This window comes from Melitaea cinxia, chromosome 14, assembly GCF_905220565.1.
Source record: "Melitaea cinxia chromosome 14, ilMelCinx1.1, whole genome shotgun sequence".
Lineage (NCBI taxonomy): Eukaryota > Metazoa > Arthropoda > Insecta > Lepidoptera > Nymphalidae > Melitaea > Melitaea cinxia.
This window is the reverse complement of record NC_059407.1, coordinates 2,095,120-2,111,269: the sequence shown is the minus strand read 5'-3', so window position 1 is coordinate 2,111,269 and position 16,150 is coordinate 2,095,120. Positions and strand designations below refer to the sequence as shown.

Genomic DNA, 16,150 nt, shown 5'->3' with positions numbered 1-16,150 from the left:
CGGTCCGTACAAATTGAATATGGTGTTGTATTAAGATTCATAAAAAGAGCCGTTTGACGATCTTCTTTTAATATGATCCAATATAAAGTATAAATTTAATAACGAGAATGAAATTTTCTTAAAGAAATTTGTTGACGGAATCGAGTCAAGTATGTTTAATAAGTTTCATCACGAGAAACATTTTAAGTAGGTTTCATATTGGAACTAAATAATTTCGAATCACAAATATATTTTTTTAATTTGAGTATTTAAAAATTCCCTTAAAATGTGCACACTCCATTCTTCAATTACTGTACTGTTTTATAAAGATTTTAACTTATCACAGAAAGAATTTTTCGTATTTTGTCTTTGTGTGACACATACTATTTCGGTGTGAGTCAGAACGATACATGTAATTAATTGTAGCACCCATAAGCTATGTGTGCCTGTCACAAGTGTTATATTCGCCTAATTACGGCTAAATTTGTCTTTTGACCTACTTTCACACTCAATTTCCTTTAAGGTTAATATTGAATTTTGCGTCGCTATTTCAAATATTTTGTATTTTGTCAACTTAATAGATTCAATCTTCTAAATTGATCGTCTCATAACGGCGGTATGAATATGTTTATAGTCGTGACAATTGAATTTCATTAAAATCTTCTCTTTGTAATGTGATTATATACAAAGGATGTATATTCAAAACACATATATATATCACAAAAATACAAACAAGAAAAGAAACACAAAAATACAAACAAGAAACACAGACAAAGGATAAGTTGTGTCGAGGATAAGACCAATTTATTATTAGCACATGAGTTTGGTCTGCAAACTTGACAAAGTCATTTTGTTTTAAAATCTACGTAGGCGGAATGGTTCTTTTCGGCAATACTCGTTCATTTTCCTTGTATGAATTAATTATTGGTAACGTGGGTTGGTTTCACGGTTACAAAACGGTTTTTGCGTTAGTGGTGACGGATGCAATCCGCACTTACGACAAATATACGTATGGTGTTGATCATACAGATTTTTCTCGTGGTCTGGGAGTTAGTATTTGCATTGTGAGTATTACCAAAGCCTGAACACAGTGTTTTCTGGCTGGCTGTAACCGGCCGTTGAGTGTGTTGCATTGATTTATTAAATTTATTAATGATTACAGTATCTTTTTCAAATGTCATTCTTTATTTTGTAAATTATGTATTGGTATGCAAAAGTATAAATAAATCAAATAATGATTTTCAAAGAAGCAATAAAACTTTTAAATAGTATAAGATTATTCGTTTTGAGATGAAATGATGTAAAACAGAAACGCGCTAGTTTAAGCCACGTACGTATGTACGTACCTACGTCTGTGACACTTGGAGACTTCAAATGATTATGAAATTTTAATGAATTTTTGCCATATTAATCAATAAGTCAAGAGCTCATAATTAGGTAGTTCAATAGCCTCGAGTCGAAGTCGCGTTGTGCTTCAGGCCGGCATGAGGTCACGACAGGTGTGACTGACCGACATTGTTATTAACGTTTATCCATTTGAAAATGTCTTTTTCGAACCTGCGCAAATATTTATACCTAGCTGTCATTGTTTCAATTATATACGTCTTAGACCCGATGTTTAGTCTTCTAAGCACGTTCTTGGTATCATACTCTCCGTTTGTAGAGTTATTATTTATACAAGATAATATAACACATATTAAAATATATGTTATAGATTACATGTTATTAGAAAAATCAAACAGTCCAAATATCAAATATATTGGATTGGTATAGTGAGACAACCTCATTTCCTATTAAGGGTAATGTTAGAGTTCAATTCACCTTGCTTTGTCATTGATTTAGAAATATCACCATTATTTCGACACGTGTATATTTTTTTACTTTTAATAGTTAATTAGCATTATGTAAATGGTTTGTCAAGATTTTAAGCCATGAATTTTAGTTCAAGATTTCTTATCTCCTGTACTAGCATTAGATAAGTCCAGTCACAGCTCTAATTATAAGCATTTAAACTCAAATTATTTCCTCAGAATTAAAAGTTCCTCGCCCTTTTCTTTTGAAACGGTACGATAATTTAAGGGTCGAAGACCCTTTACCAGTTCATAAGGACGCCGACGCGTCTGACCGACAATTTGTGTCCCAGTAAATGTGCGGTAACCACCGATGTCACTCCGTTTATTACGCTCTGCAATTTTTTCTTTTAGGTCTGCGGTCTAATAGCTCTTTAAGTTTGTGGGGCGTCGTGTTTCATTGCATATTTAGAATCGTCTCAGAATTACTTCTTGTGGGTCATCGTTGTTTTAAGTTGGTGTACTTTTAAATATTTTTTGTTGAATGCTATTTACCGTTTCACTTGCTTTATTCAATACTGGCATCCCGTCCCGGCTCCGCACGGGTATTTAACAAAAATTTCAAAATATTTTATTTCTCAATTTTTTTTTTGAGATTATAATATAGCCTATGTTACCTGCGGATAGTGTGCCTTCCCAACAGTGAAAGAATTTTTCAAATCGGTACAGTAGTTTCAGAGCGTATTCAATGCAAACAAACAATCAAATATTTCCTCTTTATAATATTAGTATTGACATGTCGTATTGTTTTGTACAGTTTCCCTTGCCTCATTCAATACTTATGAGATTAGTTGGATTCTATGGTTACAGCTTATTTAAGTCATATCGACGTGATTTTTTTACAGTTCGTCATATTTGTACGAAATTTGAAGATTTCAAATTAAAAGTATCGTGTTTGTTATTTCAATAAACGAATACCTAGCGCAACTCCGACTATCAGTTTTGAAACATTATATAAAACTAACTGTGCCCGCGCTTTCATCCGCGTGGAATTTACAAAATATATATTGTTTAGTTTGCGGAGTTATAAAAAAAATGCTAAATTAAAGGAGCCCAAGTTAGTCCTTATTACATCAGCTATCATCTATATGAAAGTCCCGTCAAAATCGGTCAAGCCCTTACAGAATTTAACCGGAGCAAATAGACAAATAGACAGACAAACAAAATTTGAATATCCATTGCATCTGTCTTATTCGTCTTGTCTTCTTTAGTGATATGTAATATCATTTAATTGAGTGATTTAATAACACCAAATTAACATTTGAGTTTTGGCTTGGGTAGGATTCATTCGTGCAAAACAAACGCTATTAAATGTTTACGTGATTCCAATAGGTGTTCGAGAATCCTTAGCCCGAATCTGTATCGCGTGCTGTTTGATGAACACGACTCCGCGTGTTTCGTGTTGAGTAAAAAAATTAGTATTTATGTTAATATGTTAATTCTTGCATCTAAATTGAAATAATAATGCAGTGTGTTATTTATGGATGTTATTTTTTTTTTTTTAATTTAATGAAGTATCGTATGTCGTACTAATTCAGAGTAAAAACGTAAGAACTGAAGCAATTTGTACAAATGGTTAATTAACTAGATATTTCATTATCATCATCCTTTACAGCCTACACAGTCCACTGCTGGACATAGGCCTCAACAAGTTTACGCCGAAAATAACATGAACTCATGTGTTTTGCCCATAGTCACCACGCTGGGCAGGCGGGTTGGTGACCACAAGGCTGGCTTTGTCGCACCGAAGACGCTGCTGCCCGTCTTCGGCCTGTGTATTTCAAAGCCAGCAGTTGGATGGTTATCCCGCGACCGGTTGGCTTTTTAAGTTCTAAGGTGGTAGCGGAACTGTGTTATCCCTTAGTCGCCTCTTACGACACCCACGAGAAGAGAGGGGTGTGGCTATATTCTTTAGTAGTAGTGTTTGGCGCGAACTTGTGGAGGCCCATGTCCAGCAGTGGACTGCAATAGGCTGAAATGATGATGATGATGATGATGATGACTGTGCAACTTGGGCAACTTACAACGGCGATTTATGATTTTACCTCTATAGGTTGCCTCGTGGTATAATAAAGCCTTTTCATGTTATGTTTCCGAAAACGGTGCTAGGAGCGAACTCCACAATTCCACGTATCGTGGCTCAATTGACATTGTCAGCACTTCTATCTTGGTATTTAAAAGGAAAATGTTGTATCATCTGTTGCATATAAAAAATAAGCACACATATTGTATGTATATTTTTTTTTAAATGTAATAATTTTTTATAGCATGTTGTGTTTACCTTAATATAGGTTTAAATTTTTCTAATGTTATTTTTCATATCTATTATAATCCATATTATAAATTCTATAAAATACAAAGTTTATAGACATAGAATTGCCTTGGTGGTGAAGTATTTTTTATTCGTAAGCATTTTTTTTAATGTCAATAGGTCGGCAAACACGCGTACGGCTCACCTGATGGTAAGCGATTACCGTAGCTTATAGACGCCTGCGACACCAGAAGCATCGCAAGCGCGTTGCCGACCCAATCCCCAATCCCCCCAGGAGCTCTGGTCACGTTACTCACCAACAGGAACACAATACTGCTTGAAAACAGTATTATTTTGCTGTGATCTGAGCATTCATATGCTGGGCTCATAATAATGCAATAAAATCATCGTTTCATTTTTTGCGATCATTAATTCATTGCATTCAGCTTAAAACTATGATATCTTCTACGATATATATTGAAATCAAACGATGTCAAGGACAATTTTGTTTAAAAAAACTTGTAATGAATAACGTGTATTTATTTGGATAAGAAATTTATCATATGTATCTATCTATAAAACCACCTTCGCAATAACAAACTTGATTACCATAAAAAAGGTTATAATGAGCTAACCTTAAAAGATAGATAAAATAGTACAGTCGCGGACTTTTTTTTAGATTTTTTAATGGCAATTTATTCCGTCATACATTATTTTTGGGTAGCTTTAATCGTTTAAGCAGCGCACGCAATGGAAGCTTATTAATGCTCAGATCTTATTAGTCGTAACATGATGTTATATAGCCTAAGCCTTCCTCGATAAATTGACGATGCAACGCGAAATAAAAAAAAATTAAATTCGAACCAGTAGCTCCTGAGATTAGCGCGTTTAAACAAACGAACTCTTAAACTTTATAATATTAGTATAGATTCGGCAGAATAGGAAAGCTTTGTGCGAAGTATTTCGCAACAGCTGGCTCTAGGGCACGAGTAATAATGACTTGTAAGTAGTGAATACGACATGTCCTAGATAATCTTCTGCTAAAGTGTTTTGTCATTGTTTACGAATACATTGTAATTAATTGCATTTGTTTGAGCTTGTGTTATTGTGTTGAAGTATAATTTTCATTGTAATATTTAAAATGAATATTTTCTTCATGAAACTTTTGAATCTTACTTTTTTATAGGTACAACTATAGAATTGTCCAATGTTTGTTATGATGAATAAGCATTCATCATAACAAACATTAAAACTAACTTAAGTTACTCAAACACTCAAATTTGACACAGGCAAAGGCTATACTTTAAAACAGTACTAGGCTACTTTTATTATAGAAAAATGCTTTCGTGGGACGGAATCGAGAAAGCTACATTAAAGTCGGTGACAAATTTCCATGCAAATAAAGTCATGGGCAAGAGCCAGTATTAAATAACTTTAAAAACGGATGTTAGTTAATACATAACATATTTATTAACAATATAAAAATGTGTATTATTATTTCACAAATATAAATAACTCTTATATAAAAGCTTAGTGCTTTCATGTGCGCTCATGAATTTTCTTATTGAATACAACGCGTCGAATTGTTTATGCAATGAGAGATAACTGTTGCATTTGCATGCAAAGATCTCAATAAAATATAATGCTTCAATGAACATTCAAGAGAAACTACACAATAAATTTTATATACAGTGGTATATGTGCTTACACAATTTTTTTTATGTGAAAGTGTAGACTCTTAAATCGTTTGAGTGTCGATAACTAACGAAGTGTGTATAAATATTTGGAAGCCATATTCATACACAAGCGTTCAGAATATTTAAGAATTTTTATTTTTAATCTCTCTCGTGTATTCTGTCTCCCCTATACGTGAAATTGGCGGAATCAATCATTTATAAATTTGCCGCCATTAGGCTATTCAATTTTTGTCGCTTCCTAGTGACCTCTGAAACTCGATACCCTATTTCCTAGTAGGAGTACAGTCAAACGCTGATCCAGCCCTCTAAAAGATTCTGGTGACAGCCGCCCGAAAAACAGCCAAATGCTAGTCGTGATTATTTCGGCTTTTTTTAGGTCGTTCAATCCATAATTACATAAAATCGATTCGAGGCAGAATATGATATATTTCTATCTACTTTTTTTTACTGTAATATCCCGTTGCTAGGCATAGGCCTCTTTCCACATGTAGGAGAAGGATCAAAGCTTAATCCACCACGCTTCTCCAATGCGGTTTGGCAGTTTTTTAGGCTGCCCATTCCAAATTTTTTTATGTTATACATTGTGGTGCAAAAGTTGTGGGCAACCCCATTAATTTTCTGTATATGTAATAATGTTTCAAAAATAATCAAAAATAAAATTCAGACAAAATTTGTCACCCTAGTCTCCAGCCTACTCAGCCTACTGTCTCCATCTACTACTGTCCACTGGCACAACTACAAGCCATTAAATCAATCAATCAAACAATCAGTATTTAAGATTTGATGTATTTTATCGTGTGTAAAATTATATTCTATAAAAATAAATCTATTACGATCTAAAAACTCACCACGAACCCCCGTAACCACGGTTGCTGTAAAGTATCCGAAACGTCGGACATCTAAAAAACTTAATAAACTGCGTTAAAATCCGAAAAAGATGTTCATTATAATGAGTGAAATTCGCGTAAACATTTGAAAACAATATTGAACTATCCACTACCAGCTAAGATCACTACGTCAACTTATACTGGATCGACACACTCACAAATCCCACTTAATTTTTTCTCTTTATCTTTCTGTTAAACTATATTTCCAAGTGTTTTTATTATGTAACTCTATAAATCATTATTATGTATCGTATTATGTTGTCTGGCAATAAATCATTGTTAATAAACGTTTCACGTCTATTTGTCCGCTCCGTTCGTATTTTCATCACACGGATGACATCACCAGTCCCGCTGACGGCTCTTCAGTCCAATTTATTAGTACAAGAAGCGGAGTGGGCTCTATAAACGGGTATAGTTTCACAAATTGCAGGCCGATGCTACTCGGCGTTTCCGTTCCAGACACTATTGTATGAAATTACTGCTTTGCCTCTGTACTTGTATTACTTTATATCTTACGTCGAGTGTTGAAAACTATGTAATTTGTTACCAATGGATATGAAATATTTGAAAAGTTACTTGAGAGCCTGTAAATAAACCAGCGTTATTTGTGATAAAACAAAAAACTAATTTTTGAAGTTTTGTAAAGTTGAACTCAACTAAATCGCGACAAATCTTGCAAAATAATAGAAAAGAAAAGAGTCAAATGTCTATCCTTCAGAAGAAATTAATGCTTCATAGGTAAGTATACATAGAAGTTAGTGCATACAAATGTTGGACAATACGTGTATTTACCAGGATTACTAATTCGTTTGCAAAGCGGGCAAAGATTTGTTTGAATTACCTTAATCTATTTGCTCGGATTTTTCACATTCAGAAAAAAATAAATATCTATCCTTCTTTTTCCTCCAGTTGTCGATTGTCTTGTATTCTGGTTGTCAGGAATACTCATCCAACCTTTTATATGTAAACTACTAGCAGACTTTGTGAACTTTTTACGGCTATTTTTTTATAAATTTTATATTGAGGTAGGGCACAACAGGAATATTTCCTGCTCACCTCGACCTTACAAAGATCACAGCTAAATAGTACTGCTTTTAAGCAGTGTTGTGTTCCTGTTGGTAAGGTGACCAGAACTCCTGGGGGGAATTGGGGATAGGGCCGGCAATGCGCTTGCGATGCTCCTGGTGTTGTAGAGCTACGATAATCGCTCACCATCAGGTAAGGCGTACCGGCGCGTAGTTGCCGGTAACGTTTGCCGACCTAGTTATTTAAAAAATCTTCTTTTAAATTTATATAAAGAATTATTAAATTTGGTGGAGACGTTTGTAACTTACGTGCGTACATACATTTCGATCGATTACTATTTTAGAACTCATGTAAGGATACACTCAATCTCTAATAAGATGCACGTTGCCTTAACTGATATAAATGGTCAGTGAAAACACATTTAGATAAGAGAAGAAATGAAAACCAAACTAGTTTAATGATGATAAATATTTCGTATGTTTTATTTATATGGGCATAGTACTTTTCCACATGAGCTGTCATTGACCTTATTGCGAAGAGGAAAATTGGCAGTCCCCCCAGTACTTGAGTCGGTACACGTGACACTATATTTATAAATCTAGAAGTTAGCCTGGATTTCAGTTAGCTAAGTAGGTTTTCATTGATCGTGACTTTTAATTCTAATAGGATATTCTTTTACTGAAATGAATTAGCTACTAGCTTATATATATATATATATATATATATATATATATATATATATATATATATATATAAGCTAATTTGTATTAATTAAATTTGTTAATTCGTATCTAATGACAATGTATATTTATATTGTTATATAGTATGTGGATTATGAACCGATTTATCATATTAATTTCCTTTATGTAACGAAATTGTAATTTTATTAGAGTTTGAATAATAACAATAAAATATTGTTTTATTAATAATAATATAATTATAAGGTAATATGAAATTATTTTTAATGTCCAAAGATAAAAAATTTTTTTGAAGATTCAAGAGTTTTATAAACTTTCAATTCCAAGAGTCTACAATATAACATTGGACTGTTAACACTGTCACTACTAAATTACACATTCTTATTTAAAATCTATACTAATATTATAAAGCTGAAGAGTTTGTTTGTTTGTTTGTTTGTTTGTTTGAACGCGCTAATCTCAGAAACTACTGGTCCGATTTGAAAAATTCTTTTAAAGGCTATATGCTATATGTCATCACGCTAAGATCAATATGAGCGGAGCACTAATGAAGAATGTTTCGAAATCGGTTTTTTTTAAGTAATTATAAACGCGGACGAAGTCGCGGGCAGTAGTAATACGTATAATGTGTTTAATATCACATGTTAAAATTATATAGAAATAAAGCTTTATTATTATTCAATATAAAGCTTGTTATTACAGAAATGCGTAGAACTCAAGAATAATGTTATAGCAGAATGCGAATGTAATAATTATTCTTGCTGTAAGAGACTAAGACTTAAACTGTTTCTTGCTGTACTTCTCTAAAAAGGAAACTTGGAAAGCGTCGGCGGTCTTTGTAGATACTAGAACCTTATTTAAATTTCTCTTTGTAAGTCAGTTGTTTGTTATCAAAGCACCTGACTTATAGTATTAAAATTTATAATATTAAAATAGTACATCTTGCTATGTAGCAATGTACTTTGTGGCTACAGTACTAAATAATATAGCCACCCCCTCTCTTCCAGCGGGTGTCGTAAGAGGCGACTAAGGGATAACACAGTTCCACTACCACCTTGGAACTTAAAAAGCCGACCGGTGGCGGGATAACCATCCAACTGCTGGCTTTGAAATACACAGGCCGAAGACGGGCAGCAGCGTCTTCGGTGCGACAAAGCCACCAACCCGCCTGCCCAGCGTGGTGACTGGGCAAAACACATGAGTTCACGTTATTTTCGGCGTAAACTTGTGGAGGCCTATTTCCAGCAGTGGACTGTATAGGCTGTAATGATGACGTCTTGCTATTTATAGTAAAATTTATTTAAGACATTCTTTCAAACGTTAAATGAACGCGTGTTAATCTTTTTAAAAGTTCTACCTGTACTATATAACTACATAACATCGAGGGAGGCATGATTATGAACGGCTCTTTAACCATTAAAATTTTGCATACCGATCTCTATATCATCGGTAACACGAGCTAAAATCCCATTTGCGTGTATAAGTGCCTCACGAGCATGGCGAGTCACGAACCGAGAGAGCATTGCAATCGGCAGTTAGTCGGGAATTTTCTACAATTACGATGGTGTGCTTGTGTGCTGCACTTACTGGCTCTTGGCTTCCTTTATTTTTACTGGATTTATGTACTCTTATTATAGGGGACATAGAATAGGGCTTGTTGTAATGGGTAGAGCTAATACGTTAAAAAAATCCAAAGTATTTTAAATTTTGTTGATCCAATACTCTAAATATAAGGTTTGAGAAATAATGTTCGAAAATTTAATACCTCCCGAAATCATGTATTAATCCCTTCTCGTACATGGAGAAGGTCTATGCCCAGTAGAAGGATGTTACAGGCTGAATTGTGATCGTGATCGAACATATATAATTAAAAATAAATAAAATATAATTGGTACTCTTAATTGCTTTTAAGGTGAAGTTCTGGTACTTCGTTGTTTTTTATTTATGTTGATTTTTCAGTGTTATAACTTACACACATGTCGTCAAATGATTATAAAAACAATTATGTCACCATTATGACATGATTTAATTATTAGTACACTATCAAAAACTTTGTTGTTGTACTCAATTGTAATAGCAGATTTATAATACACTTTTTTTAGATTCAGATAAATGAATTTATAACACGATATTTATTAAATAATAACTCTAAAATATTCCAACTCACCAGACGTTCGCTAATTTACAAAACTGAATCGAATCAGCCTGGAAAAGTACCATTAATGGATAAAGACCACCATGAGTAACGATCGCTATCCGGTGTCTACGATAACACACGGGACCGACGACGAGTGGCGAGACTCACAACAACACACCCAGGCCAGAATCACAACATAGAAACACAAATATAACCTGCCTCGAGAGGAATAACCCAACCCACGATAGCCGGTGTTAAGACGATTACTAGTGCCACTACACCAGAACGGTTCTTTATTACGTTATTTGCAAAACGTAGCTTACCGTGTCAATCAAATAACGTTAATTTGCAAAACGTATTTTACTGTGTCAATAAATGCGTTGTTTAATAGCTATTAAATGGTAACAGTATATTTGCTAATTATGATACCGATTACGAAGCGCTTCGATTAGTAACAAGTTGTTTATTAAGTTGAGCAAATCATTTCATTAAGGATGTGCGAAATATTATAATATTTACGAAATTTTGTTGTTTGCTTCTATCGTTTTCATGTTTTTTTATTATAGGTGAAATCGTGTTTAGCTATAAATTGCTGAACATCATTTCTGCTTGGAAAATATTTTTAAAAACCAACATTAAATAAAACGTTTTGATACATTTTGAGTTTTTTTTTTAAATTTAGGATGACGCTAAGTTTTTTTAAGATATAAGATTAGTAAGTCCAAATTAGCGACTTGATAGAATTTTTCTCTTTCAGACCATCAAATTTACCGGCAAAATGTACGGAAGAGGCGCTCCGTCACAAGGCAGAACACGCTCGTATGGTCGAGGCGGCGAGAAGGAGAGTGGAGAGAGAGGCAGCCGCGAGGCATGCGAGATTACAAGAGTCGATACGTATGGAAGAGAGACTTGCAAGACACGCGAGAGAATGGACACAGACTATCTTACCCGATTGGCATAACATGTAAGTATTGAAATATATATGTTTCAAGAATAGCCCCTTGGCACAGTTTGTAGTGCTTGGCCACTATTTCTGAAGTGAGTAACGTGACCAGAGCTCCTGGGGGGAGATAGGGTTGGCAATGCGCCTGCAATGTTTGTTGTAGTGCAGACGTCCATAAGCTATAAGTTACGGTAATCGCTTACCATCACGGGAGCCGTACGCTTGTTTGCCGACCTAGTTTTATGATTAAAAAAAATCTACAAATCCTACTGAACGAATAGTACGAGTGAATTATATTTTGTAACATAGGGGTTATTATATTGGACGTATTCGTTTATAATCAGTATAATCACCCATATACTTATACACCTAATTATTCATATGTTACAAAATTTAGTCTGACACATAACAACTGAGCTTGAAACTATTATAGCAAAATTACGTTATTGTCACAGAACTCATTAAACCACAAATTAATGTGCTAATTGACGAAACCCACAAACTTCTTGCACTTATATTTAGCTAGCAAAAATTCGCTCGAAGTGTTTTTGCTAGTACCAAGGGAAAATCCGTTATGGATGCCTCGCAGTGCGGGGAGTCGGAGGGTATGTCGTACTCGCACCGACTAAAATTCCCTAGGGTGTTACTTCGTTACGTCTGGGTGGAATCAGGGGGACGCTATTGCCTTCCGCGATCTCTTGCAGGTCCTAGTAAATTGATCGCTGTTACAATTCTTCATTATCACAAATCTGTAAACGTTCTGATTATTTGTCTATAATTTTCTAGTTGTAAATAAAATGTAAATATTTATCACACTATTCTCCAAGTACCAAAATGAGTTAGCATTAGATTTCATTTAGAAACGTTTTTTTTACTATTATCATCAAGGTTTAACTTTCGCGTGTACAAAGTGTGTAATTTCCTATTTTAAGAGTCAGTTGTCTTAACATTTTTTTATTACAAAGTTTCAACCATAATTATAAAATTGTAATAATATCGATTTTTAGACTAGGAAACTAGAGCGCATTTGAATCTGTCGCTTCAAAGTTCAAGGTAAAGTTCGTAACTCATCATTTTTAATGAGTTCAAAAAAGCCGATGCTAATGAATAGAAAACTTGATATAGACCTGTTGTAGATTACAAGGTTTTTGACATTATTGGGTACAAGTAAATATGCAACGAGCTTCAATGAAATATTTCCGCCGATCTAGCTAAACTAAATGTTATTGCTATTATAAATAAGTTTGGTAAGATGGATATTTGTTTCTCAGTCGTGCCAGAACTGATACGATCTGGACGAATATCGGCACAGAGAGAGGTTATGGTTTGAAATAATACAAAACGATATTTTCTTTATATAAATGTATATTTCCCGTAGGACAGAATTGTTTTTTTTTTGGCATGGAAAAAGAAACTAACCTTATCTTTATTTAATTATATATTTATGGGTCTCAAAATTACATTTGTTACTATTTATCCCCGAACAATCAGTGCCTATGGCATATCATAAAATAACATTTAGGGCAACATCAGTAGTTCGACGCGAACGTAGTCACAGGGAATATAAAGTCAGAACATTTATATCATTGTGGTTCTGACGTAATTACGCTCATTTCGTTTTCTCCATCCGTTATCTACGACAGACGTCATATCCATCAGCCGCTAAGCAGTAATAGGGGCAGCTTGTGTACTGTGATTCAAACAATGCTCGCTATTTACATGAAACCTATTGTTTTTTTGTTATGTTTTTTTTTTGTATATTTTTGCAATCGCCATTGTTGTATTGAATTATAACCGCGTTATCAATTTTTATGGCGGTTCTCATTGCTTGGTTATCTGTTCATGTTTCTGAATTGTGATGTTTTTCGAGCTTTGTTAAATTGAAATGAAAATTTTTAGGATTTAGAAACAATAGCATTAATATTTTGATTTCTGGGTGTACTTAAAACTTTTTAAATGACAGAGTTGGTAATTTCTGTAAAAAAAAACATTAACAGAGTTCATAATGTTGGTTATTCGTAAAATAGTTATTAGTAAATTACTAAATTTATGTATAACTTATTTACAGGAAAAACGCAAAACGTACTTTGGAACTTTGGTGGAGCGGGCTTCCACCGGCGATAAGGGGCAGAGTTTGGCAACTCGCCATTGAGAATAAACTTAAGATAACACACGAAATGTACCAGGATTACGTCGCCAAAGCGAAACAGAAACTACACGAGGCACAGCTTCGGAGGAAACGGTTAAAAGTTCACGCGAAAAACTCCTGTGATTGTAAAAACGAGCAGACCAAAACTACAGAAGATCAAAAAGTCGAAGATAGGTTATCCAGTGGTGAATTCATAAAAGGCGAAGAGAGATCATCGAAAAGAACGGAAAAAATCTCCAAAATGGATGACAGGATAGAAGAAAAAACGGAAAAACAGAGGTTGGGCTTACCGAGAAATTTCAGCGAGCAAAATTTGAAAACGATGGACGTCGATCCTGGACCGAAAAAGTGTTGTTCGAAATCGAATCCCAATTTGTTAGACTATAGCGACGAATGTTCGATGGAGTTAATTCAATTGGACATCGCTCGGACTTTTCCGCATTTGTGTATATTTCAACCGGGAGGCCCATATTTTGATGTTCTACACGAGTTATTAGCGGCATACGTCTGCTATAGGCCAGATATTGGTTATATTCAGGTAAAATTCAGAGTATATACTTATGTTTTGGTATTGCATTGCAAAAAGATAAAATTTGACTTTACTTTGATTAAATAACTCCATATATTTAGTAACAGCAATTTTCGTGAATTTTTATTGATTTTTTTTAGTAATTATGAATCTTAAACATTTTTAAAGCGACTAAACAAAGCTCTATTTCTATAAAGGGTAACTAGATAAATTATTTTCTTTCCAGGGTATGTCGTTTATAGCTGCAGTTCTAATACTAAATATGGAAGCGCCTCAGGCGTTCGTCTGTTTTGCTAATTTACTCGATGGCCCGGTTTTACGGGCCGCTTTTACCAGAGATGGCGCTACTATGCAGGTAATTAATAAAATTAACATCGACATAAGATAAAAATAAAAAAAACGAAACTATTTATTTTTAGTTAAATCTCTAGAATTTTCATTAAAAAAGCTTGGCTAAAACAACCTGGTTGTAGAAAACTAAATAAATGACAAGCCAAATATCTACGAGTAAACTGCATGTGAACTCCAGATAGAGACAGGTTTAGTAGGATCTTCGAAAAGTCACGTAAACTTTTAAAGATTTAAGTTAAAAAAATCTTTTAATCCATAGCGAAAAATCTCCGCGTGCATAATTTTGTATCAATAGGAAAATAAACTAGAGATTTTAGAATTTTAGAAATTTTAAGTAAATTGTCTATGGTCTGAGGTGTCATTTGGCTTGGACAAATATGTCGCCTATCCAAAATAGTTTTGTAATCCTATATTAGTTTATCCCCAGCGGAAATCGTCCTAGCCTAATCTGTCTTTTATACCCTCAGCGGTTGTGGAAGGCGTACAGTCAGCTGCTAAGTCGCAATCTGCCAGCATTGGCGGATGTACTGGCGCCGGAGCTGTACCTTCTGGAGTGGCTGTACACCGCCTTCGCGAAGGCCATGCCTCTGGATGCCGCTTGCCGCGTATGGGACGTGTTCCTACGCGACGGGGACACCTTCCTCTTTAATACTGCTCTGGGTTAGTCATCCATCCACATCCATAATTTTTTTATACGATATAGGTTGGTAAACAAATTTACTACCCACCTTACGGTAAACGATTACCGTAATCTATAGACGCCTGCAATACCATAAGTATCAGAAGAGCGTTGCCAACCCTACTCCCGACCCTCCCCAGGAGCTCTGGTCACCTTTCTCACCACAGGAACACAAAACTACTTGAAGGTAGTGTTATTTAGCTGTGGTATTCTGTAAGGTCGAGGTACTTCCCCAGTTGGGCTGCTTCAAATTTTGAGCAGGATATGTATGTATGAACCAAGGATATCCATTCCTACAAGCATATATGCTTTTGAGGTAGGGCACAGTAAAAATCTAAGTCAAATCTAAGTGTAAAACATGTGCCGTGTATCTTCACTGTGTCTTGGCACGTGTATGTGTATGTGCTTGTGTGTAGTTAAATATATACATTACAGGCATCCTCCATCTATATCAAGACGAGCTAAAAGACATGGACTTCATATCAGCCGCTCAGTTTCTAACCAAGCTACCAGAAGATCTAGACCCTGAGGCACTCTTCAAGAGTATTTCTTCAGTCTCCATGACCCTGGATGGCATGTCTTTTGAAGAATTGGTTTCCTGTTGCCCCCTAGAGAACAGTCTCGATGACGATACCCTCAGGTTATGATATATATGTGAGTTATTCAAAGGAATATTTAGATAGTATTGAAAGAAATCTTAGAGGCAGCCTACTCGTTCACATCGATTTCGCTTATATTAAATGTGGAACTTGGGTACAAAAATACCTATATGCGAAGGGCTCTATTTGTACAAAGCTCTACATGTGAAAGGCCCTAAATGTGTAAAGCTATTCACGTGTAAAGCCCTACACTTGTAAAGCTATACATGTGTAAAGCCCCACACGTGTAAATCCCTACACTTGTAAAGCTCTACATGCGTACAGTCCTGCATATGATCTAATTTTAACTAAATCGGTTATGACAAGTAGGCGGTC

General features: G+C 34.8%; 1 protein-coding gene across 1 annotated transcript in view; it reads left to right on the top strand.

The window, feature by feature from the left end:
- Positions 1-15,896, top strand: part of LOC123659643 (TBC1 domain family member 12-like) — a 57,963-nt gene extending 42,067 nt beyond the window's left edge. Inside the window, exons 3-7 of the mRNA XM_045594843.1 lie at positions 11,283-11,489; positions 13,537-14,155; positions 14,373-14,501; positions 14,965-15,157; positions 15,612-15,896. Of these exons, the coding sequence (XP_045450799.1) occupies positions 11,283-11,489; positions 13,537-14,155; positions 14,373-14,501; positions 14,965-15,157; positions 15,612-15,823 (1,360 nt within the window). The 3' untranslated portion in view covers positions 15,824-15,896. The remainder of the gene's footprint in view (positions 1-11,282; positions 11,490-13,536; positions 14,156-14,372; positions 14,502-14,964; positions 15,158-15,611) is intronic.
- Positions 15,897-16,150: the final 254 nt, after the last annotated feature.